We start from the raw sequence: 25,859 nt of genomic DNA on the forward strand, positions 1-25,859 counted from the left end.
GCAGCTTGAAGATTCACTCCCGAAATGATCATAATTCTTATCACGACTATAAGCACGAGAGATACGTGTGTAAATCCTCACTTTAAAGTTGTGTGCCCTTAATTTTTTACTAAAAACTGAAGGTGGGAACTTTGCTATTTGTATTAAATACTACAGGTAGAAGTTATGGAGCCAAATACGAATGCTAACCGGCTTTTCTGTCTTTTGAAAGACGGCCAAACTTACCCATTTTTTTTTTCTAAAAAGAGATTACCGCATGATATGGAATCTGCAAGGCAATGTGCAGTGTATTTGCAAGTTTGGATCATGAAAATTTATAAAATTCCAATGGCTACCTTACTTGATTTTTTTTCGAACGAGGCGAGGGTAAAAGTTTATTTCACTGATCTTTTTATTTGTCATTTTTTTCATTCATTCACTGTTTATTTGTTTGTTTGTACGTTTGCTACCCTCCAAAATATAATATTAATTTTCACGTGTTAAAATATGTCACTTTTGTGACTGGTTTTTAAGCCCATAAAGTTTCACCAAATTAGAACTGCAAGTTACAATCACCTTTCAATTTCGATTTGTTTTCTTTTTATGTAAAAGCGATCACATGCAACCAACCCCATGGACTGATTATGAGACGTGTACGTGTAATAGCACAGGGTTTTTTTTTTCTATCATACGACCATCTTAGAGCGCCTACACTTGCATTTATTTCTACATTTTATCCTTTCCGAGTCGAAACTTGGCATGAAGGGGATGTTTGAGCAACACGTTATTTTTTCCAAGTACGGAGTTATATATGGAATGCTGTAAACTTCATATTCTTTGGTTTTCGGATCGTCATAACCTTCGGGATTTTGTGCATTCGCAAAGACCTCTTCGTGCCATTTTCCTATGCCCCTCTCGGCTTTTGTGCCTGCAATATGAAATGTTTTAATACATCTTTTAAAGTTTGCATTTATTAACACTCGAATGTTATTATCAGACACCACTAATATTCAAAGTTCATTAGCACATTTGATCTGTTTGTGTGGACAAAATGTTTGTATTGAAGAAAATAACTCGTTTGTCAATAGAAACGTCCACGATTTTTCTTTAAAGCAAAAAGACGAAATAAAAAACAGCTACATGTGTAAGAACAAACTTGCGCTACGGGTGCGGACTTACTTAACTTTAGAGCTTCTGTAAGTGCAAACTTCTCCGTTTTTTTTTTTTTTTTTTTTTTTTTTTTTTTTTTTTTTTAAGGGTAATAAAACGATGTTTTTCAACGTAATACCTGGAATAGTGTTGTCTAGGAAGAACCCCAGCGCACCGCTGAGAAACATCGGCGTTGTTAAAAACACTGTGATAACAGCATCCAGTCCGTCCACCCCTAAAAATAACTGCATAGTTAATGATCTAGGTTGTTATGAAGCATATCATATAAATCAACTGTGGTACAAGAACTGACCTGACTGTGGTAATTGAGTAAGCACTGTATACGTAAATATATGAAAAATAAGATATAAGGAAATCGGTCTTTATAAGGAATCAGCAGGCAAAGAATGATGCTGATCAAAAAGGCACCTCCATCTCAATGAAAAATTATGCATACATAAAAAGAAAAAAATATTCGGTAAATATACAAATACAGTAGAAATACTATATCGTGGCTGATTAAAAATCGGTTATCACCTGTTTTTATAGCATCGGTGTTCTGCTTTGCCCATTCTGGCACGACGAACCCACACATCAAAGAAAAGCCCAAAATGGACATATTTCTGGCCGATCTTATATCAATATACGTAACGTTGGAGATCCCCACGGACACCACAAAGGAAAGTCCAATGGTTAAAACACCGCCCTGGATTGGTAAGGGTATAGCGGCCAAAGCGGCCCCCACCTTGCCTATAACGCCCATACACACCATCATGATCCCTGCCACTTGGTACACTCGCCGGCTGGCGACCTGGAAAAATGGTTTCAAAGACTGATGTAAGTGTAATACAAGTTAATACTTCACGCACAAGTTACAGCACATAAATGGAATGGATCTTATATGGCATGTGTTTCAAATGGGGTCAGCTCCATAGAGAAACGTCCCGATAAATGCACAGTCCGATTAACCAGTTCCATATACACTGTACATGTAGGCCCTATATTTGTCTGTACTATGAATATCGGTACATTATGTGCAAGGATTTTCCGCGATATAGGCCTACTTTTCTTTTTACACGTACTTGTAAACTCTTTATGGGTAACTAGACAACAGGCACGCTCGTCCATGCTGGTATCACTTAGAAACTCAGATTTGTTCCTACGTTTTAAAAACTAAAACCGCACCTTGGTAATTCCTATCACACCGACGTTATTGCTATACGATGTTGTGCCGTGCCCCATCCCCAGGGAGCCGGAGAGGACGCTTCCCAGCCCCTCCACCAACATGCCTCGGTTCACGGCGTGTGCTGGGGGTGCTGGCACCTGACATAGCTTGGCCGCGGCGTAGTAATCTCCTACCGACTCCACGACAGATGCCAATGTTCCTGCTATCATACCAAACACGCCGCCAGCGTTTATGACTGGTGTACCATACTGTCCTGAAATATGGAAGAGTCCCTAAAATTTTCCACATTTAATCATTTCATTTTGTTGTGTGTGTTTGTGTTTGTGTGTGTGTGTGTCAGCGCTCGTCCATAAACATATTCGTTTTCAATTTTGGCTTCAGTGAAATAAGATATACATGTATGAACACATTAAAATACATATAACACGTTATTGCAATGTGTGACCTTGGAACCAAAACATTAGCGTCTGTAGGGACTGAATATGTTACCTGGATATGGAAAGAAGAACCACTTAGCGTTCCGAATCCCTACCAATCCTGCGTCAGTGCGCGCTTTGTACTGTACGGCCTTCGGGTCATCTGGCAGAGAGCCGGTGGCCGTGAGAATCCAGCACGCTAGCCACGTGATGACGATACTGAATACAACCTAAGTGAACATAAAATCGACCTTGACAATAAAAAATAGCAATGTACAGATAAAACATTTATATGTGGGTAAAACAATACAACGTATTCATTTCCATGACTTGATCATGGTCCAGATTGAATAGGCTTCAATTTGCAACAGAAAACAAATTCGATATTTCGTTCATTTAAGTTTTGTGCACAAGTTATCTTCTGTAATATGGAAATTATATGTGTAATATAAAAACAAATTAATGGTTCTTAAATGAACTTTTTGCTGAGATTTTTTGTCCATATAAGCAGCGTTTTTGTTTAAAACAATCGTTTTGCGCTTACCGGTAGTAACACGAATAAATAACAGGACACTTTGTGGCATTTTTCCTTACGAGACCACCACACAAATGGTACTTGTATCTTCCTCAAATATACTCCACTGATGAATACAATGGCACAAGAGCTAAAATAAAAAAATAGCTCAAATAAAAAATTTTGAAGAAATATCAATTTTCAGAAATTGCTGTTGTTTCCAACATTTCACCACAAGCGGAAATACGCCAAAAAGTGAATACCTGTTCTACTAATATTAGGCCTACTCGACTGTTTATGAAAGTATGCAGTATATTTCCTTGCCTTCTTGAGAAGTAAGGTAATGTCAATAAATTAGTCAATATAAGACTAACTCAAATTTAAAAATATACAAAATCGGTGTACCTACAGTGCCCACATTCCCCAGTGTGCCTGAGAATATTTATACACCACGGAGAAGAGAGACAGTCCAATCATAGTGATGGTAGGAGCGATTGTGAGGGGTCCAATGTATTGCAGTAGAAAACCAATGGCGCCTAATTCACAGACAAATGAATTAGAATCACTAGAAGCCCAGTTTTTTTATTGAACTGTATCTACGCTACGCAAATGCTAGCTATACCCACCATCGCATGCATGAGAAGCGTACTGTTAGGTGTTTTTAACGTCACTCTGGCGTATCCGCCGTTAGCCTAGCGTATCCCTTGCGTATGGGTAACATATAACCCATACGCTGTTTTTTTTACACTCTCAAATTTTATCTCCTTCTGCAGTGGGGATGCAAACGCACTCCAACATTTGCCTGAGAGTGAGCAATTTTTCTCACACGTTGATGCTATATATATAAGTATAAGCTATTTAGTGTGACAGTGCTATAACATTATGCCTTTTTTGGTGTGAGAAAAGCGAGTGAAAAAATTAATAAAAATAATAATAATATTATTAATAATAATAATAATAATCGCGCAGTACCTGTGCACCCAAGGAATATCTGTACAATAGACGCCACCATGAGACTTCCTTGTACGACATTCAAACGGTCCTGCCACTGCACATCAGACATGGCGTCCCGAGCAGACGACAAATTTCCTAACGTTGTGTTGGCCATCAGGGTTGCTTCTGAATGATAGAAATGGAAGAGTTAAGTACGGTTCTCATAAAACTAGCGCTCTATTCATTGAACATAGACGTTTAGCCTTTTAATCAAACGCTGAGCAAAATGAAAGATGACCCAGTATGTATCCACCGGAAACCATAATACATGTAAGAAAAAACGCCTTCTGTGTCTTTTAATCTATGTGCGATCACGTACGTTGACTCGTTTACATCAGATCATGTGCTGGTCGTTTGGTTAAGACCGCGTTCAGAACAGCGGACTAACAGATCCGCGGATAAATATGGCCACCCACTAAAAAGCTTGCCGCTTAATTCCCGATAAGACACTGAATATATTCCCTGCGGGGACTACGCAACAAGCATTCCAGTGGGTCGGCCATATTTGATCCCCGGATCTGTTAGTCTGCTGTTCTGAATGTGCTCTAATTGTACCTGGTGTTTCCGGACACCTGAACCTCTCCAGAGACAACATGGCGATCATCGGCGCCACAAAGGAATGGCTTCCTCCTTGGATAATGGGAAGTCTAAAATGAATGGGCTTACTATACGAGTTTTTGTTTAGAAGAACGTTTGTAGTCATGGCAATACGTTTTATGTATCTGTTGAAGTAATATTTTTTTAAAGTAATATTTTGTTGAAGTAATTATCTGTTGAAGTAATATTTTTTCTAGAGATCTATATACAGTAGTGCTAGCTTACATGACATCCAAATGCAGTCAGCTAATATCATTTATAAAGATAAAAGCATTTGCCAAAGTCTCAATTCACTTCTGTTGAATATGTAAACTTTATCCTTACCTTGCATTTATGGTACATGTAGGCCCTACCACAGTAGCCTAATCTCACCTCGGCGGCACCCTATGGCCTTCTCCCTGTGGTACACTTCACTCTGACCTTATTCCTATGGTCTCCTGTATCCTTAACCGACCCCTATGAAACCCTGTTTCCTCACCTTACCCCTATACCCTCACTCTTACCACACACCCAGGGTACCTTAACCTTTATCTTACCCCTATGATGACCTGTACCTTTACCCTACCACTATGGTACCCTGCACCCTACCTTACCCCTATGGTGCGCTGTACCCTTACCCTACCCCTGCGGTACCCTTACCCTATCCCTGTGGTATACTGGTACTTTACTGGTGCTGTATCCTTACCGTATCCCTGTTGTATAATGGTACTTTATTGGTGCTGTATCCTTACCGTATTCCTGTGGTATACTGGTACTTTACTGGTACTGTAGCCTTACCCTATCCATGTGGTATACTGGTACTTTACTGGTACTGTATCCTTACCGTATCCCTGTGGTATACTGGTACTTTACTGGTACTGTATCCTTACCGTATCCCTGTGGTATACTGGTACTTTACTGGTGCTGTCTCCTTACCGTATCCCTATGGTACACTGTAACACCGACACCAAGCCAGATACAAAAATGGCGGTGCTCTGTAACTCCGCAAGCAGTTCGTAGTTGTCCTCTTGACAAAGCAGCCCGCTCAGTATTAACGGCAGCGACATCGTGCCCGTGATGCACATCACCACTTGCTAAAAAAAAAAAAAGCACAGCATAAAATATTTCACAATTAGATGGTGTCTACACAATGCCGTGGTAAAGAATAAATATTTTTGTTATCTAAAGTGTAAGAGTTAGTCTTCATTTATGAAAAAAAAAGTTCGATAATCGTATTATTGCACGTATATATTTTATGCTGAAATGCCTTTAAACTTCATTGGTCGCATGACAACTGGTAAAAAAATCATGATTCGGGATAGTCCAAAGGCACTGTGATATGAACAAGTTCAAATCTGATCGGAAAAACACGTAGTTTTTAATGAATCAATGAATAAATAAGGAAAAAATCTATAATTTGGCAATGAAGAACACTTATTACCAAAAAGCAATAGAAATCCGTTTTCATAGTGATAGGAGTGTATCCTGCGAATATACAGCACCTGAGCATCACGTTTATTTCGGTGGAAGATACGGTTCTATAATATTAGATAGGGAAAGTAGTTACAGAAAGAAATCCCAAAACCATCATTGACAGTCCCTAAAAAGTTTTTTCTTGTACGTCAAGATCGGTAACGTATTACTTGAGAAGGGTTGCTTCAGTGCATCTTGCATTTGCGAGACACACCTGCACTGAGTCTTCGGGTTTTTCTTTTTGTACTAGTACTATTTGTGTCTTGCAAAAGGTCACAATGAGTCTCATTTATTTGTCTGGTGTTTATACCTTCATGTTTCCATTAAAGTACAAGTGAAATAAGACCTACAATACAGATAAAGTGTATGTGGTGAATAGTGCATCTATGACCATCTTTTCGCTTTAGTCTAACTTTCCTCGGTTAAAAAGTATGTCATGGCCAATCGAGATTTTGATGTTCCGTTTACATGTACTCCCTTTCCTATTATGCTAAGTCACGCAGACTTTAGTTGCGTTTTTTTATGACTTCTAATTTTGTTTGAGATTTATAAGGATCTTAAACAAAGTGGCACACAGTAGTTAAGAAAACATCTTCATATAGCTCAGTTAACGGTCGCAATCACGCAAAGCCAGTTGTTGTAAAAAAGTAGTAGTCAGTTGTGTTTAGCATCAATTTCTGCCATAGAAAACATCTGTTTATCGAAACATTTGATAATTCACCCGACCCCCATTCAACTCAGGTACCAGTATACACATGTACAGGTACTTGTACTGTACATAATTACCTCCGCCAAGGAGGTTATGTTTTTACCCCTATGTGTTTGTTTGTTTGTTTGTTTGTTTGTCTGTCTGTCTGTCTGTCTGTCATCAACATAACTCAAAAAGTTATGGATGAATTTCGATGGAATTTTCAGGGTAGGTCAGAAATGGGTTAACTTAGAAGTGATTAGTTTTTGGTGGTAATTCGGATCTATAATCAATCAACAATTAATAATCAATAATCAAAAACTAAGTTATGGGCCGATTTTGATGAAATTTTCAGGAACTGTCAGAATTAAGGAACAGATGATAAGTTTTTGGTGGTGATCCGAATCAATAATCAATCAATAATCAAAAATAAAAAAAAAACTAAATCATTATAGAATGAAAATTTAGGGGTGAAACGGCATTGGGTGGAGACTTTGCTGCCTTGGCGGAGGTCTGCGCTCTCGGAGTGCTTTTCTAGTTACACATGCTTCGTCTGCATTTCCAACAATGGTAGATTTACCGACCTAAATAATACTTACAGCTCAGATTTTTCGCCAGTATGGACGTTTTGACTCGTTTTGCCTACAAGTACACTAGTTCCTCTAGAATTTGTCAAGAAAGGTCGTAATTTACCCAAGCCTGAACATTGTTCTTATGTTAAACAACTTTCTTCTCAGCGCTGCTATAACTAATAATGTATACTACAAGCGAGTTTCAAGCGGGTAGACCTCTTAAAAAGAGGAAGATGAACAACAAATCTTTGTACCACTAGTAGCGGTCGCGAGCTTTTAAAGCTTTGAGAATTTTTAAAACTCATTTAGAGCAAAAGCTGAATGAGTTGCAGTCATATGCTCAATTTTTATTTGAAATCTTACTGTCGACATGCCCATTTGTCGATCACTTCTCTTTGGCGTCTTTTATTCAGATTTACCGGATTAACGGTAATCAACATGTAGTGCTCATGTACTAAGAAAAGTGCAACCAAACCGCCTTGACGCATTGTCGAGCTTGTTCTCCTTAAACATAATAAATAAATATGTCGAAATGTCCATGACATCCTTGAATCTGTTGAACAAGCTATTTCAACACATGACCTGCCATCTATGGAGACACTTACATTAAAATATTGTGGTTCAATTTAAAAAAATGATTATTATATAATGCCGCTTACTTTTAAATTTTCCCAAAACTGTTTTCAAATATTTAAAGATACCTAGCTGACATTTGGAAATATTATTACCACGGTTATTACCGAGGTAAAAAGAAGGTTCCTTTCTTGCCTTAATAGCAAGTGACTTGATGGACTTTCACTGGTTCGATCCACCAGAGGTCACAGTACAAGTTTGAGCAATTTGAATTTCCAGCTAGAGATAAGGATTATTTGCTCACGGCAACCGTGTCAGGCCGCAAATGTAATAAGCAGGCATTTACAACTCGAAGAACAGTTTGATTTGTGATTGGTTATTTTCCAAGTAATATACGTTGAAAATGAATTAGCTACTACGCGTAATACCAAAACTATTGCATGTCACATATTTTTGTCCATTTTGATTTGGCACGTCTGTTGACTAAAATATTAGTCCTACTTAACAATTTCTGTTGCTGACTGGTACAACCACTGTTTTTTCCATTACCTGAATAGCTAAAATGATGGTAACAGCCACGGGGGGACATTTGTCTAGAGGATAGAGCAAGGACACTTCTTCCGAGTTTCCCATGCGACCGTCTTCAAATTTTTCCTCCAGTTGGTATTCAACAGGCGCATCATCGTCGGAGCTGACAAAAGTTTGATCCGACTGTAATTTCTCAATGGTGTGCATCTCCATGACTAATGGTATCACGCGGATCTCTTGCTCATTGCTGGAAGGGTTTTAAAACTGTAATGCGACCACCTGGCCACTATTTTGCTACCTCGACAGAAATCTAAGTAGGACATGCATATTTAGATTGCGTGTTATCTTTTCTTCTACGCTTTCGTACGTCTTATCGAATCCCAGCTCCTCTTTAATCCATACCTGCCTTGCATAAGTATTGCGCCATGACAAGAAGGAGAGAACAACTTCTTGCTTGTTCGAATCCCAAACTTCAGGTGCTTACTCAGCACTTGACCTTTATTCATATGCAAATGAGAAAACTCGCTCACCAGGTGTCAGTGCCAGTAGGTCATACACAATCCGGCTGCATTCACATTGTATACACATTACAGCATACTGGCGTGATCACTTTTCTTTTTCTTTTCTTCTTTTCTTTTTTAAGGAAGTAAACAATGTGTAACTGCAAAATCAACACAAAAACATTAGTGCAATATGTACAGAGGTGCAACGGCACAGTGTCAATGTCAAAGGTAACGAAGTCTCCTCCCCGTTTATTTATTTTTTTTTTTTTTTAGACGACTGATTGTCAGTTTCTTTGATATTAACTCAATTCCAATTCCAAAACATAATCTTTAAGATATCTAGGAGTTTGTCTTTTCCTCGTAGAACGTCTGAGAGTTTCAGTTGGTTGTTCACATGGATCTGACAAAGTTTGAACTTCTTCTTTCCTGTTGTTTTCGTCCATTTGTGAAGGAAATTCATGGAGAGAGTCAAAGTCAATGTGAGATTCTTTGTCATATGGATCTGACGAAGTTTGAACTTCTTTTTTGTTGTTTTCGACCGTTTGTGGATGAAATTCACGGAGAGAGTCAAAGTCAATGTGAGATTCTTTGTCGTTGTCGGCAGTATCTACATTTTCATAGTCTGACAAAGAACACTCTGAATCATCGGAGTAGTCACTACATAAATCGACCTTTCTCCACTTATTCTCGGGAACCTTATAGCAGTCCGACTGTTTAACTCTATAGGACAGAGTTCGTAACTGAATTCCTATGAATTTTTGAATATTGCACCACTGACCGACGACTTTTACCACCATGTAGCAATCTCTGTCGTAAATCTTTGTCTTGTCATGATGTAAATAAACGGTATCTCCTACACTGAGACTGCTATTGTTAGCTATTGGTTTTGAAGGCGCTTTAGACCGCATACTAATTTCGTGGTTTTTCGCCCTTACTGAATTTTGATCCATAATCAGTTTTCTGTCTGAAGTGGGGATTTGTTGACAGGTGAATTGATCTCTCTGAAAAAGCATTTCCCTTGCAGACAAACCACCTCGGCGCATTCTAGAATTGAGCTGAGCAACGCATAGGCTGAGAGTAGTTTGAGAAATAGAATCACGTGATTTATCTTTACGTAGAATTTCATCTTGAAGCTCCTGAACTGCCTTTTCTGCAACTGGATTTTTATTGATATTTTTGGGACGTCCAATCTCTATGACTAATCTAGACAATCGCAGAGACTCATCCGACACTAATGACTTGAATCCAGGAGCAGGGTCTGTGCGAATGACAGGGACAGGGACCGTCAAGTGGTCGCATCTCTGCACATAGTTGAATGAGGCCTTCTCGTAAATTATCCTTAGTTTCGTCCCTAACAAAATACGCTGTTGTGAATGAAGTGACGGTTTCTCTTACAATCAGAATATTTTGTGAGTGTCGTTTCATAACATCTGCTGCAAATGATGCTCCGACTGTAGGTGGGGGTGCTTCCGAAGACTGTTCCTGTTGTAGATGTGGATTTTTTTTCAAGGAAGCACACTGATGGCATGAACGTGATACCTCGTCGGCTTCTTTGTCTAAATTTAAAGCATAAAAGTAGCATTTTACTACGCTTTTTAGTTGATAGCCAGACGGGTGCTCCAGACGAATGTGGACAGCTGTAAGAATTGTCTGGGAACTACTATAAGTTCTCGTTCGATATCCAAAGGTGATTGGCGGTGCACTATTAGAAGACCATCTTTTGCGATAGTAAGACCCTCGACGCGTAGAAAACGTTTCAAGTTAGACACTCCGCTGTCTTTTCTACGTGGGCCTAAGTTCGGCGTAGATCGTAGCATTCTTGTTGAATTTGAAGCCATGCTTTTCGGTTGGTGAATGGAAGTTGTTTGGCCTCACTAAGAACATCGTCGGTAGAAACTCTAGATACTACAGTTTTGTAGGTCATAGACGAAGCTGCAAACTCGACACTTCTGGTTTTGGCACTCTTTTGCATTTCTACTTGCAAAATCGGACGGAATATTATCTGAACCTGCCAGGTGTTGCACAGAAAAGTGATATCTGCTGGCTAATGAGAGAAATGTAGATACACATGGGCTTGCAGAAAACTCTCCTCTACATAACTTAACATGTGCTTGGACGCAAGGTTTACTGTCAGTTAATACATGCGTTTGGTGTCTTGACTGTATAATATACTAGTATGGAGCGAAATGTTTGATCGCAGAAGCTATGGCTAAAGCTTCCAGCTCACAAGGTATCCAGGTCACCTGATGTTTTCGGAGTTTTGCGCTGAAAAACCCTGCTAAATGTAGCTTATCTTCGCGTTTGGCGTGCAGAGTTGCAGCAAGACCACAGTGTCGAGAGGATGCATCTGTCACAAGCCAAAGCTCATCGTCGGCTCGAGGAATGATAATAGATCGATGGTTGAGTAAAGCTTTCTTTGAATTTTCGAAGGCTTCAACTTTCTCCTCCGTCCATGATGGCTTATCCTGGGACTGCTTTCCGGCAGTCATGCTGTCTAGGGGAGCAAGCAACGAGGCACAACCAGGAAGTAGGCGTGCAAATGCTTTATAGGCACCAATTAAGGATCTGAGAGCGAAAACTGTCGTGGGACGATCGCAGTTCGACAATGTTGATATACGGTGAGTGTTGGTAGAAAGGAAGCCGCTTCTCCAAGTCCATCCAAGGATTGTTGTTTCCCTTGGACAAATCACGGTTTTGGTCGGAGAAAGACGGAGATCACATTTGTTGAGAGCTCGAAGAACCTGTCGGAAATTTTCCATCAGTTCTTTTATAGTTTGACCTCCACAATAAAAGTCGTCGGCGATTTTGCAAACACCACCTTTCATAAAAATCCCCTAGCTCTTATGCCGTTTCCCATTGCTGAACGTGTGTAGATTCTAACTCCCTTGAAAGGAGTAGCTACTCCACAATATTTCATGGAATTTTTATCCAGCCGAATCTGATAAAAGGCACCGGATAAGTCAGTGGTGATAATGTGTTTCCATCCTCCGATATTATACATCAGGTAAAAGAGACGGTTGAGGCTTGCAATATTTTCTAACTTCGTTGAAAGCAATAACCAAGCGGAACAGTCCGTTGCTCTTTTTCACTAGAAACGAAGGATTCAGGTATTCGACATTCACACCTACATATTCCGGTTTTGCGAAGACACCAATGCTCTCTAGAGAATCAAATTTCTCTTGTAGATCGACAAGCTTGTTTCTGCTATATTGGGGAATCCTGCCCTTTCTCTGGGGGGGGGGGGGAGGGGGGTTGAGTAGGACCCATGTTAACCACTGATTTGAAAGGTCCCATAGCACCGTTGTATCCAGGGATTGAAGGACTGAAAACATTGTCGTATGAAACGAGTAGTCTCTGGAAATCGTTTTTGTCCTCTGGTGTCAATAGCGAATCAGGATCCAGCTTTACGGCAGCAGAGTGAAGTCCTGGTGATGTAAAGTTTGTCTTGTTCGGGTAAAAATTTAGAAGTGCTGAGAAAATGATCGTAGCGTTGTCGACCGGCTTGTTTACAGAGTGGGCATGAGCGCCGTTTCGCGTTGAACGTAGTACCGCGTTCTTTCAAGGGAGCGGAAATTCTGGCTTGTTGCTTTGTAATTGCTCTCATGGCACGAATTTCCTCGTGAGAATTCAATTGATCCAATAAAGAATCTAAAGCTTGAGAAATTCCAGGCTTGATTGAGGCGAGAGTTAGAGATCGTAACTCTGTTCCGTTTCTTTCCTTCACTAGCAAAGGCAAATCTTTATGGATTAATTTCAGCCAGGTGAGCATAACAAAGTTTTCTAAAGTACGCGAAATTTCCTCGTCGTCAGTCATAACCTCGTTATGGTGAGCAATACCACCGTTGGCGGTGAGTAAGTTGTCTTCTACAAACGCCATTAAACGGCCTTTAATCGGGTTCAAGTTTTATCTGCGCAAAGTCTAAGAAATGGGCGCCGGTAGATTGAAAGCCAAAGTGTAAGCGGATAGACAGCCAAACAGAATTCAAACTGGTCGAGTTGAAATAACAGGACAAAAGTTGGCTATTTGATTGAGCATAGACTCTAACTGTGTTACCTTTTGCTGTGCTGTGCTGTGCGTCGTTGTCTCTCAGGAATGCTGTCGTCTTCGTCGACAAATCCGCGGAGAGGAGCGTGTTTTGTCTTCTTTAACCATGATACTGTACATGGTAAAAAGCTTGAACAAAGCTGTGTCTTGAGAGAGGAGAAATTTAAGATATTGTTTCCATTTCTCGAATGATCCTATCGTCTCAGTCTTTGTTAGTACCCACTGTTTTGGGGCTTTGTGTGAACTTGCACTCGCCATTATCAAATGAATTTTCCACTTAGGGTGTATTTTTGACGTAAGAAGTTACGAGTTTCTTTTAAAATCGCTGCCATCACGCCATGACAAGAAGGAGAGATCAACGTCTTGCTTGTTCGAATCCCAAACTTCAAGTGCTTACTCAGCACTTGACCTTTATTCATATGCAAATGAGAAAACTCGCTCACCAGGTGTCAGTGCCAGTAGGTCATACACAATCCGGCTGCATTCACATTGTATACACGTTACATCATACTGGCGTTGAGTTTGACATAAATCTAAACAGACTGAGAGTAAAGATTCTGTCAAGACAACTACAGTTTGGTGAAAGGACCGAAAATGGAGCAAGCTGTCTTAAGGATTATGTAAGAAATGCAGCTTAGTCGACTGATCCACCAATCTTTTCTGAGAGAAATCTTTGTCAGATGACGACACTGCTAGTCTATTAAAGAAGCCGTTTCATTTTAATTACACCTGCGGGTTCCTGCGGGCCATGGTACCCGTCTGTATTTGATCCTAGTATCGTGTACATCTTGTCCGTTGTTTTCATTGAGTTTAATATTTACATCACGTTATACTGCGATGAACAGGACTCAACAACTCAGCTGGATAAGAAAGCAAAAGGGAATCTAGGGCACAGTATATGCCGAGTAGTGGTCTGATGTGGTAAACATTTATAATTATTGTTTCTCTGGTCGTACATCCATCTTAAATGTTTCTTTTTCTTTGCGAATGTTTCTTTGCTATCGATGCACGAATTGGTCGCCTTTGTGACAGACAAAGGCCCTTTACTCTGTGTGTCAAAAGTCAGCTGGGTGTTATATATTATTGGACTTACAGTATGCATGGCCCTGTACTTAGACCCCATTCCCATAGATTTTAGATCGATCTATCCCTGTGGGGAGTCTCACTGGATTACGGTCAGCTTAGCCGGCTTAAGAGTCTGTCCCGCCTACTAAAAGCTGTAAGGGGGTAATTTACTGTGGTGCGCGCTCGGCTGACTGCAATTTAGCGTGAACCCCCAGGGAGTTAGGTCGATCTAAATCTAAATGTCTGGATCGATATAAATCTCTGGGAATGCACCCTTAGTTATAGTGTGTTCACACTGGGAGACGCGCATGTACTGGAAGGACCTAAGTAGTTGCTGCAGTAGCAGTGACACTCCTGGTTTAAACAAGGTCCGCCGCAATTATTGTTTGTGGCAAGTGAATCAATTGCAATATCTAAGAAAAAACGTCGGGTCCCTTCACTTAAATAAAACGCTAGAAAGACTGTAAGTCACTTCAAAAACGGTGTAATATGCCAGCATTTGTGTTCAAAGGGCGCAAGAAGACTTACGGGGTGAACAAGGTACTGCTCTCTCACAATAAGAAAGTCGGTCAATATTGCAATATTGTAATTCTACATTTTATGATTGCTTTACTGTTTTTGTTTTTATGTTCGGCGGAGGGTGAAAAGGTTGCCATTTTGACGCAAGAATTAAGACTGCGAATGTCTTAAAGGGTACCTGTTCAATCTCTGACAAGACAACGATTTGCAATCACAAAAAGGGCGCTTTTCATGTGTGCAAACCACACCTTCACAATAAAGAACGATTCGGTTGACGATTGCTTGTAATAAGGAGTAGTTGATGTGCTTGGGTGTTAGCATATTATGAGCAGTGTAGAATTTTAATTTAAAAATATTACTTGCATGATAAAGAACGGAGAGGGTCAAAAGGACAATAAGAGCAAAGGTGTTAAAGGGAAAGAAAATTGAAGAACAAAGTAGTTTACGAAAAGAAAACAATTTAAAATAAGGCTTGCCACAATCATCGTTCACGTGTGAACTGCGTTGTTTCCGACACTTTTTGCAAGGTTTCTCCAGAAATCGTCTTATATACCAGGACAATCTCTGCGTTTTCTCAGGTGCAGCAAACGCGTCATAATAACGAATAACGATTGCTTTTAATTAGAAGTTGAGGATGGACCTGTGCTTGGGCGTCAGTTTAGGAGACGACAAAAATTTTTAGCAAATCGTGGTTTACAGTGTACATAAATTGTTCTGCCAACAATTATCATTCCTATTTCAAGAGTGATAATAATTGACTGTACTCTTACTCTTCAAACTCTACAGATCATAAAGGGAACACTTAATATCTTTCTAAGTGCCCAAGATATAAGGGAAATGCAAAGTAATTGCATGCAAGCCCATGCAAAGTGATAACTTGCAAGCCAAATTTATCTTCCACGATTTTTCCTCTGCCCAAAATTTACACCATAGGTTTATTATTTTATATATCAATCCAAAACGACCGTATTGGAATTTTCAGACATGTTCATATTTCCAAAATGGCTTAGAATTTCTTTATATACAACTGTGCCAAGATTTCATGCTTGTAGGTAAAAATGCACAATTCACCCTTTTTTTCTGCACCATATTGCTGGACCATAGAGATAGTCGTAACTAAATGCTAGTTAAAGAATGGAATAGACCGGAAAATGGCTTTACAAAGATTTAAACCCCTCATGTGAGAAAAGTAAATGGGTATGGGCTGTTAACGGCAGTTTGTAAACTCGTCTTAAAGTTTGATAGCTTAAAATGTGACGTCACTCGACCACGTGATCTAGATCTGTCGTTTTCTTTTTGAAGATTGAGATAGGGTGTTTTAAAACGCACTTTTTGTAGAAATCGATTGTTCATATAGATTTTATAGGGTGGTTCTCGTTTTCAACATATCTCTCAGATTGAGTGCTGATATCCTAAAATTTGAAAACTGAAGTTTACTCTGTCTGAAACCCTTAAATAATGTTACATACAAACAGGTGCACTGGGGTCACGGACCATAATCCAATCATTGAATGCACTTTATTTTCTTCTGTCATTTAAAAGTAGACCTATTAAAACACCATACATATTCAGTTTTACATTTTATAATGAATACAGATATTTTATGTACAGAACGGGTATAGAAGTGTCTATAGGTCTACATGTATATAAGCAATTCGTTCATAAAATACTTACCTGCACTGCAAGGGTTATGACTGTGAAAAAAGGAGGTGAGGTACCAAGACCAAATAATAACCGGTCGTCTTTTGTGTTCTGTTTCAGCGCTCCCTTGACTTCTGTGCCTGGAGGATTCTGTGTCAACATAGGCAGTATCTCGGGCGGTGCCAGGTCTGGTTCTTGGTTAGATTTACTGTCTTGAGACACAGCTTCCATCCTGTTTGTTGGCGGCGGTTATAGTGTACTTTTTATCTCCTAGAAAGGACAATGTTCCATAATCCACTTTAACTCAACTGGGCTAAGGACGCAGCAATTTTGACATACCAATAGTTAACCCCTGTCTGTTTATACATGACTGGTTTCTACCGACCTGCACTAAGGTTAGGCTATATCCATAAAGCCGTATGACAAATATTTCAAATATGTTTCTCTTAATGTCATTGCATAAGTGTAGCAATATGGTCTGACTAACAACAGCAGCCCTCCGCTGTCATAAATCCGATGTTATCTTTTTTCTTTCAGCCTATATCTAATAAAGAAGTCTGGAAGAATACCCACACCACCGCGATTTCCACCTCTTTTCTTCCTCTGCCATATACAAAATGTGATGGCGAGTCCTACGAAGGGTAGTTTGCCCTTGCGATTATTTTGACCCATAGGGGCCTACTTCAAAATTAAGCACACAAGGTTACCAAACTCCATTCAAAATGTACCAAAGGCATTACTAACAAACGAAGAAATTGGTTTAATAATCTTAAAATTATAGGAAAAGGCATTCTACAAACTGTGACTCCTTTTACCGTGTTTTGTCTACCAATTTAAAAATTGTCATTTTATCAACCTAAATTACTGCTGTGCAAAAATTGTTGTCGGATGTGCGTTTAGCATCAATTTCTGCCATAGAAAACACTTGTTAATCAAAACATATGAAATTCACCAACCCTATTCAACATAGGTACCAGTATATACATGTACTGAATGTAGTTACAAATGTTTCGTCTGCATTTCCAACAATGGTGGATTGACTGACCCAAATATAATTTATATATTATGTAACTCAAATTTCACACCAGAAATGGACTTTTTGACCCATTTCGCCTACAAATACACTTGTGTCTCTGGAATTATTATGTACCCTTCCCAAGCCTTACGGTGTGGGTAAATGTACCCAAATATGGTCCCATTAAAATGTTCAAAATACCACACATCGTAATTAAGATGTGCTAATGATGCTAAGCATTGAAGATTGCATATAAACAAACTATAGGTTCAAGCGTCAGCGAATCGTGATTTTCAACGCAGCCTCTAATGTTTTGATAATGCTAAAACAACATCGCAATTAACATGGAACTGGACAAAATTCACTTTGGTAAACTTACTAATTCTGTTTTCATGTAGTATGACTTCTCAGCCCTACGTTGTGTATCGCGTGTGTTTATTGAATTCATAATGCGCAATATAAATCTGTATTCGTTCCGCATCTCTGGCTGCACTTGAACTTACATAGCCCTGTGAAAGTTGCAAGATAACTTAAGGTGACCCTGTCTCTGAGCGTGGTGTCAGAGACCAAGACTGCGATCCCTTTTCTTTATCATGAAATTGTCACCATGGATGTGACGGAACTAATGGAATGCAGTTATAACAGAAGTTCATAATGCTATTATTATTTGTTTTTTTTTTTTTTTTTTTTTTCTAACATACAGGATTCCCTCTTTTCTGAGTGGCATGGCATTAGCAAGGCAGAAGAAAAGGCCGTGAAGAAAATCTCACTCTCACAGAGGTGTCCTTTTTGGAGAAGAAACTGGATAAGTAAGATCTGCCAACAGAGACTGCTTAAAATATCATTAAATTTATAGTGCTCCTTCATGACATTTTAAAATATTTTCAGTTACCTAACAGACTCTATACATTTCAAAAGTGGGCATAAATTTTATGTTACTGTCATGTGGAAAAAATCCAAAACCTGTATATAATTTGTAGAGTGACATAACAGTCTACCTGATTGCCAGTAAAATTCTGACTGTCTTTAAAGCAGCCACTTACTGGCCCAGTTAATTTTTTCAGCTGTAACATGTACTCCAATTCATTTTATAAATGTTCAGGCTAAGTGTTGTCTTGATCTACAGACCTTTTGAAAATCCCATGTTTTTGATCCTATTTGTAAGAATTAGCCGCTTTATCTTCTAGGATTTTATTTTTTCATTCGGCCAATTAGATTCTCAGACCTTGCTGGCCTGTGAGTTGAAAAGGATCTGGCACAGACTGGTATCAGCAAGTCTTATGAGGAAGAATATAATCATTTCCATTTGCACGGTTGAAAAAACATAGACTGCATAAAACTGGAAAACTGTAGCAACTTAATCATAAGATGAGATATTATATATAGAGAATCACAATCTACAGTGTCTATTAAGTGGAAGACGTAAACATCCCGATCACTCAATATTGGAAGCTACACTGAAACACGTCTGTATGGATAACTTAGGTTGTGATGACATGCACAATATAAACCAAAACAAACAAATAAATAGCAACAGCAGTGGCCGCAGAATATACAAGTTCAAAGAAGGTAAAAGTGACATCTTTACGTCAGATATATATCAAGGATAACAATCAAACAGATTATAGATAGTATCGAACTAATGAGGGAAAATCAAAATGAAGTTGACTACATGTATGAACGCGTAGTTAAAGAATTGATTAATGAAATGAATGCCACTGTTCCCTTATTGATATAAAAAACGGCGGGAAATCAAAAAAGAAGTTGAGAATATCCAAACCATATTGGTGTGACGAATTAACGGATTTATGGAAACGTATGCATAATGCAGAAATTCAATACTTTAAATTTAAAGGCCATCGATATATCAGAAATAGTCTGTTCATTGGTTATAAAACAAAATTACAAGAATTTGACAAACGACTCCGGTTTCATGAAATAGAGATGGCCTGTGTTAAAGATCATCAAATTTTGGGACTACATTAAAAAAGCCGGACCTAGGCGCAAATTACAAATCCCAATGGAAACGTATAACGAAAATGGTGATGTAGTATATGATATCAATATTACTTATAAGAAATGGGAAAGCGAGTTTAGAAAATTATATAATGAAACTGACAAATGATTTCGATGCTGAATTTCTCGAACAAAGTCTAGAATATAGAAGAACTATGGAGGGTGTAATGTCTGACCCCTCGTTTAATCCTAATTACAGCATAAATGGTACAATTGAAAAACAACAGGTTAGCGCAGCAGTAGCTAAGGCAAAGCAAAAGAAAGCTACGGGAGTAGATAATATCCCTAATGAAATTTTGAAAAACGAAACTATTATTGATTTATTAACGTCACTGTTCAATTTCATATTTGACACGGCATTATTACCAAGTATGTGGAGAAAAGCAATTATAATACCAATACCGAAGGACAGTAAACTAGATCCAAGAATACCGCTGAATTATAGAGGAATAAGTTTATTGTGTACCATATCAAAAATATTCAGCTCGGTTATAAACAAAAGAATCTCAGCGTACTGTGAGAACAATGGCTTACTGGTAGAAGAACAAAATGGCTTTAGAAAAAACAGGTCTTGTGAAGACCACATCTTTGTGTTAAACTCTATTGTTAAGAACAGAATGGAGGAGGGTAAAGACACTTTTGTAACTTTCATTGATTTGATGAAAGCTTTTGATTTTTTTAATAGAGATTTACTACTCTTCATACTGATAAATATTGGCACTAACGGGCCTATGTATGCTGTGCTGAAATCTATGTACACACTAACAGAGTCATGTGTAAATCTCAATGGAAACAATACAAACTGGTTAGAAACGATGGCTGGTGTTAGGCAAGGTGACAACCTATCACCTACCTTATTTGCACTATTCATAAATGATTTAGCTCAGGATATAAAAGCACTTGGAAAAGGGGTAATGGTAGGTGACATTTGACTAGATATATTGTTGTACGCAGACGACATTGCTATTTTCAGTGAAACGCCGGAGGATATGAACATCATTATGAATACCTTACATGATTACCGCATGAAATGGAGACTACAAATTAATAGTAAGAAATCAAAAGTGATGCACTTTAGAAGTAAAGGTTCCCCATTGTGTGACATACCAATAAATATAAATAATAAAATAATTGAGTACGTAGGCCTAAATGAGTATAAATATTTAGGCTTTTTATTTGATTGTCATGTGACCTATGAGTCCGGAGATAAATTGTTGTCTGAGTCGGGGGGTAGAGCCCTTGGATCAGTTATTAGTAAAACTAAAAGTCTCAGAAACGTCAAGTTTAAATCGTACATGGAACTCTTCAATACTTGTGTGCTTCCAGTGTTAAATTATTCGTCTAGCGTTTGGGGTTATAAGTTATTTAAAAGCAGTGAAAGTATACTAAATAGAGCCATACGGTATTTTCTAGGTGTTCATAAGTTTGCTCCAATATTACGGCTTCGAGGAGATACGGGTTGCATTCCTTACAAACTAGCTGGTGGCTGAATATGCTCAGATACTGGAATAGATTGGTTTTAATGGATTCATCAAGGCTAACGAAAAGGGTCTTTATCATAGATTATAATAAGTGCATAAAAAACTGGTCTAGTGAGATATATAGTATATAACAAAAATTAGACATGACAAATAAATTTGAACATATGGAGTTAGTGGATGTGGATGGATCTGCAGAATGTTTGAGAGATCTAGTGGCGAGTAAATGGGAGAGAGATTTGCCCTCATACGGTAAACTCAGAACGTACATACTATTTAAAAATAAATACAAGGTTGAGAACTATGTAACCCACGAATTTGATAAAATGACTAGATCATTTGTAGCACAATTAAGATTTGTTATACTTCCGATTAGAATAGAAACAGGCAGGTTTGTGAGAGAAAAAGTGGAAGAAAGAGTGTGTGTGATGTGTGACTGTGGAAAGATAGAGGATTAAAAGCATTATATTTTTGAATGTGCGCCCTACGATAACATAACAGATGTTGACAAAAATAACAGCAACTGATTTAGACTTTTTGAACTTAAATTTGCCAGAGAAACTTGCAAAATTAATGGAGAAACATATAAAAATATTTAGTAATTATATAAAACGTGCCTATATGATACGGAAAGAGTTCATTTATAATGAGTAACGTCCTAGTTTGTATATGTATTCTATTATTTATACTTGTATATAATTAATGTTTTATATTTCCATAGTTACTATTAGTTGAAAGTACAGTATTGCTATTTATACGTTTATTTATACATTATTGTTTCTATGTATTTTCTTGTTCATTAATATATTAGAATAACATAAATGAAACAGTGACTTATAAGCCCACTGGGGCTGGGTGCAAAAAGAAAAAAAATGTATCTGTATTACCTGCATTAGAGCACAGGTCACTTAAATAAACAAACAAACAAACAAACAAACATAATTATGTCTTTATTAATTACTGCTTATGTGTAAAATTTTATTTTTGGTTTTGTTCTTCTATTGATATAATAAAATGGTTTTACTCACAGATCCTACTATCATGATACTTAAGTATAGAGTTGACTTACAGTAAAAGACATTTTAAGTTTATATAGTAAATGATAGTTTGAAATTCTATATTCTCATCTTCGTTTGTTTCACTTTAAAGAGCTCAGTTAATACTAAAATTTCTGATATATTTTGTACATATATATATATTTATGCATGAATAAAAATTATTATTAATGTTTAGCACTGTGTGTGAACTTGTTCACAGACAAATGTGAACAGTGTTAGTATGTGTCAAAATTATCCTGAAAAAAAGAAAGATTTCCAAGATAAAGAAATTTATTAATAATATTCAGAAAACTGACATGCCGTGGCATTGCCTCAACCTTTGGTTAAAATTTTACTTCAATGCATTATAATAGTAAAATTATACTGAGAAAAAAGATACTTTAAGAAATTTAAAACCAAAGTCACAAAGCTTAGGCGCTGTCACAATCTATATGTTTATGGGACCTTAGGGCTGGAGGGTCCAAACGTTTATGTATTAATATTATGTCTTTTGGCAGTGAGGACAGACGTTCACTGGAATGTCATTTTCACAAACCACAGTTGGGACGTTTTCTTTCGACTTCTCCTTGGTGATTTATCACTGGGGTGTGCAAAAAAAAAAGTCATCTATCACCAACTCAAAAAAACTCATGGCGACCATCCTCAGTCACCACCTTATCTTCGCTTTCTATGATATCATTCCCTTCCAGCACATCGTCCAAATAATCACCTGTGAAAAAATCATCAGCATGCAGCGCCGCTTTGACACTACTGATCTCGAGATCTAACGCAAAATAACGCATATGAAATTAATCTCCAAACTGACGAGAGCGACGCAGACGAAACTTTGAGACAGGAGCCCCCCGTAGCTAGCTCCGCCCACCGTAACAGACATCGGACAATAGAGAGGCTTATGTGTAATCTCCTTCTGTTATAACTCCTTGCTAATGGTGACAATTTCTTTGTAACACTAGCAGTGTCAGTGACCACTTCTGTGTCATAAAGAGTTAGGGAGCTGCTGTTCACACCAGTGGCCAGTGCAGGATAAAAATTTCTGGCATTTGGAAAATTTGTTGTCATTTGAAGGGAGGGAGAGAAGCTTTGATATTTTCGACTCAGTCCTTTTATTCTTTTCATCTATGACTCGGATTGATTATCAAATCTCCTTCAGATTGTTTTATTATTCAAAACCTTTTCTTTGCTGTGAGTGGGGTATCGTCTTAATCGCCTCATTCTTTCGATTCATGATTTAAATTACTTATATTTAATTCTATAAAGTAGTATTAATATGAAAAAATTGCTTATGTTCATCTCATCGAACCGAAAAAGAAAGCCCAATGGGACCGAGTTGATAACGGTTTTAAAATAATAAGGTACTTACAATTCAATGCTGTTGGTGAAGAATTTTTCGGTCTTACACCAAAGTATCGCGCAAAATAATTAATTGTTGCAACCTCTGAAAATGTGGTCTCGATCTTTACCATATTTTTACCAAATAAGTTCAGTTTCATCGCAAACCCAATGATATTTCCTTTCCTTACTTTAAATCCTATCAGGACTGAGGTTCAAGTTAAAATGTGCACTTACTCTACTGAGCTGTTATCTTCAGAAATGTTCACGTAGGCCTACAGGTGACAATTTCAATTTTATTGCAATTGATCTGCTGACTTAGAAACCCCTTGCTGTCCTTATCACGTATCAGGTGGTCCTTAATTGAGAACTCGAAACGCTCCACGTTGTGGGGAACCCCTTTTAAGACCACCCCGGGGCCCCCACATTACATAAAATAACCCTTTATTAATAAAACCCCAGGGTTTGGGCACAATGGGCTCACATCTTTGGATAACGCTATCTGTAATACTGCTACGGAGATTCCCAGGTTCCTTGTCTTAAATTCTACACACCGAAAAGAATGAAACGACTCCATGTTGTAACTTCAACAGAATATATTTTGCTACACTAAAAGTTACATGATGCAAGTACATGTATGACCTCTCTCCTCCTCTTTCTAGCTTTATCTCTTCTACATGCTACTCCTCCTCTGCATATTGCTCCCCCCTTTAGATTTAAGTTTACAGGTTTTTATGCTAAACTTTATCAGTTAAACTGTCCATCAAATAACTTAAAAACTGATTGGTTACTGCATACACAAGGCCACCTTCTTCCAGGTGGGCACTCCTAATAACACCCTGTAATCTAGTTCTAACAGATTACTGGCTTCGGAACAAAGGGCATTAAAATTTGAACTGCAAAGTGTGAAGCCTTATCTGAACAACTTGTATAACTTGGCTTCCCATGTCTGAATTTTATGAAACAATAGCTTCCTCTGATTGAGTTAATACTACACCATGTGTGAAAGTTTTAAAAGTACTAATTACACTTTTTTTTCTATACTATGGTTCCTGACAACGTGTTCGCTTTGTTCATTGACGTCAAAGTATTTCATCGTGTATGCATGTCACCAGTTTGTTTAAAATGTTTACTTGCAGTAATGATTGATGCCTGTGATATATGTGAAAATATAATGCCACTTTTTCTATTGTCAATAGATCGAGGATCTCGGAGACGAGTGAGGAAGACGACTCTCCTTTAAAATGATGAAAACGACTAGATTTGGTGCAGTATATTAAGGTTTCATTTTAAATTATGAACACAGATTGTCAGAAATAGTCGAATATTTTGTTCTGATTCTGCCCACACCTCTCCATGGCATGCAAATCGTAAGAGCGGTGGAAATTTATTCAAAATCTCGGGCCTGCCTTTATTGTGAATGAACGAATAAAACTGATATTCCTTGATAAATACCCTGAGTTCACTTCACTTACAGCTAATAAATTGCTGTTTTTTCAGATTAATTATTGTCATTTCCTCTCCAGGATCTGATCTCTGTAGAGTCTGAAAGGACAGCAATGTGCACTCAACTTATTATTGCCTCGTAATGCCTCAGTGATATTAAGTTTCTTCTTACATTTTATTTAAAGGCGGAAAGTCTTTCCATAATGCTAGAGAAATTGTTGATGTAACAATGACCAATGTCTTCCCATAATACAACAGCAATTGTTGATGTCACAATGGTCAATATCTTCCCATAATACAACAGCAATTGTTGATGTAACAATGGTCAATACCTTCCCATAATACAACAGCAATGCATTGTTGATGTCACAATGGTCAATATCTTCCCATAATACAACAGCAATTGTTGATGTCACAATGGTCAATATCTTCCCATAATACAACAGCAATTGTTGATGTCACAATGGTCAATATCTTCCCATAATACAACAGCAATTGTTGATGTCACAATGGTCAATATCTTCCCATAATACAACAGCAATTGTTGATGTCACAATGGTCAATATCTTCCCATAATACAACAGCAATTGTTGATGTAACGGCTAATATCTTCCCATAATAAAACAGCAATTTTTGACATACAATGCTCAATGTCTGTAACACAAGTGATTGATGATGTAAAATGATTAAGGTCTTCCCATAATGCAAGAGGAACTGATGACACAATGTTCATTGTATTCCCATAATGCAACAGCAATTGTTGATGTAACAATGATCAATACATATCCATAGTACAACAGCAATTGTTGACGTAATAATGTTACTTCATTGTTTTCCCAAAACACAACAGCATGTAAGATGTAACATGTAAGATGTAACAATCTACCCATAATGCAATAGCCACTGTTGAACAACTGCCAATGCTAGAGACAAAAGAACTTTAAATTGGAGCCGAGACATGGACTGTAACACCACCAGAGTTTTCATGTAGTCACAGTACATTTTTAAGTGAACAGTTACTGTTACATCCACCCAAGGTCCTGAAGAAAAAAATTAGGGGGCTTTCTCATTCTGTGGGTGATAGAAGTATTTAAAAG

At 38.0% G+C, this 25,859-nt stretch overlaps 1 protein-coding gene across 5 annotated transcripts; it reads right to left on the reverse strand.

Moving 5' to 3' along the window:
• Positions 1–242: 242 nt before the first annotated feature.
• LOC106153906 (solute carrier family 23 member 2) lies at positions 243–25,803 on the reverse strand. Of its 5 annotated transcripts, none has more exons than XM_087014811.1 (12): positions 23,554–25,803; positions 16,454–16,690; positions 5,750–5,907; positions 4,793–4,884; positions 4,217–4,363; positions 3,654–3,780; positions 3,275–3,395; positions 2,804–2,960; positions 2,314–2,567; positions 1,666–1,939; positions 1,268–1,363; positions 243–907 (listed from the first exon to the last, which is right to left on the reverse strand). In XM_087014811.1, exons 2-12 carry the CDS (start codon positions 16,649–16,651, stop codon positions 666–668), a joined length of 1,866 nt encoding a protein of 621 aa, XP_086870937.1. In that variant the 5' UTR covers positions 16,652–16,690; positions 23,554–25,803; the 3' UTR covers positions 243–665. The 5 variants fall into 5 exon arrangements, with proteins under 5 accessions (XP_086870937.1, XP_086870939.1, XP_086870935.1 ...); XM_087014813.1 differs by lacking the exon at positions 23,554–25,803 and adding an exon at positions 17,815–18,065; XM_087014809.1 differs by lacking the exons at positions 16,454–16,690; positions 23,554–25,803 and adding exons at positions 8,669–8,894; positions 9,050–11,974.
• Positions 25,804–25,859: the final 56 nt, after the last annotated feature.

Source organism: Lingula anatina, chromosome 6 (genome assembly GCF_051362555.1).
Source record: "Lingula anatina isolate TDL-2025a chromosome 6, LinAna3.0, whole genome shotgun sequence".
NCBI lineage: Eukaryota > Metazoa > Brachiopoda > Lingulata > Lingulida > Lingulidae > Lingula > Lingula anatina.

What these genes read in the sequence shown, in the direction of transcription:
- LOC106153906 (XM_087014809.1), bottom strand. Translation starts at nt 9,153, where the DNA reads ATGAATAAAGGTCAAGTGCTGAGTAAGCACCTGAAGTTTGGGATTCGA. An exon ending in CAGGTGTCCGGAAACACCAG is followed by an intron (nt 4,364 to 4,792) that starts GTACAATTAGAG and finishes TCTATCATTCAG; the next exon opens with AAGCAACCCTGATGGCCAAC. An exon ending in CACCGATGCTATAAAAACAG is followed by an intron (nt 1,364 to 1,665) that starts GTGATAACCGAT and finishes AGTTATTTTTAG; the next exon opens with GGGTGGACGGACTGGATGCT.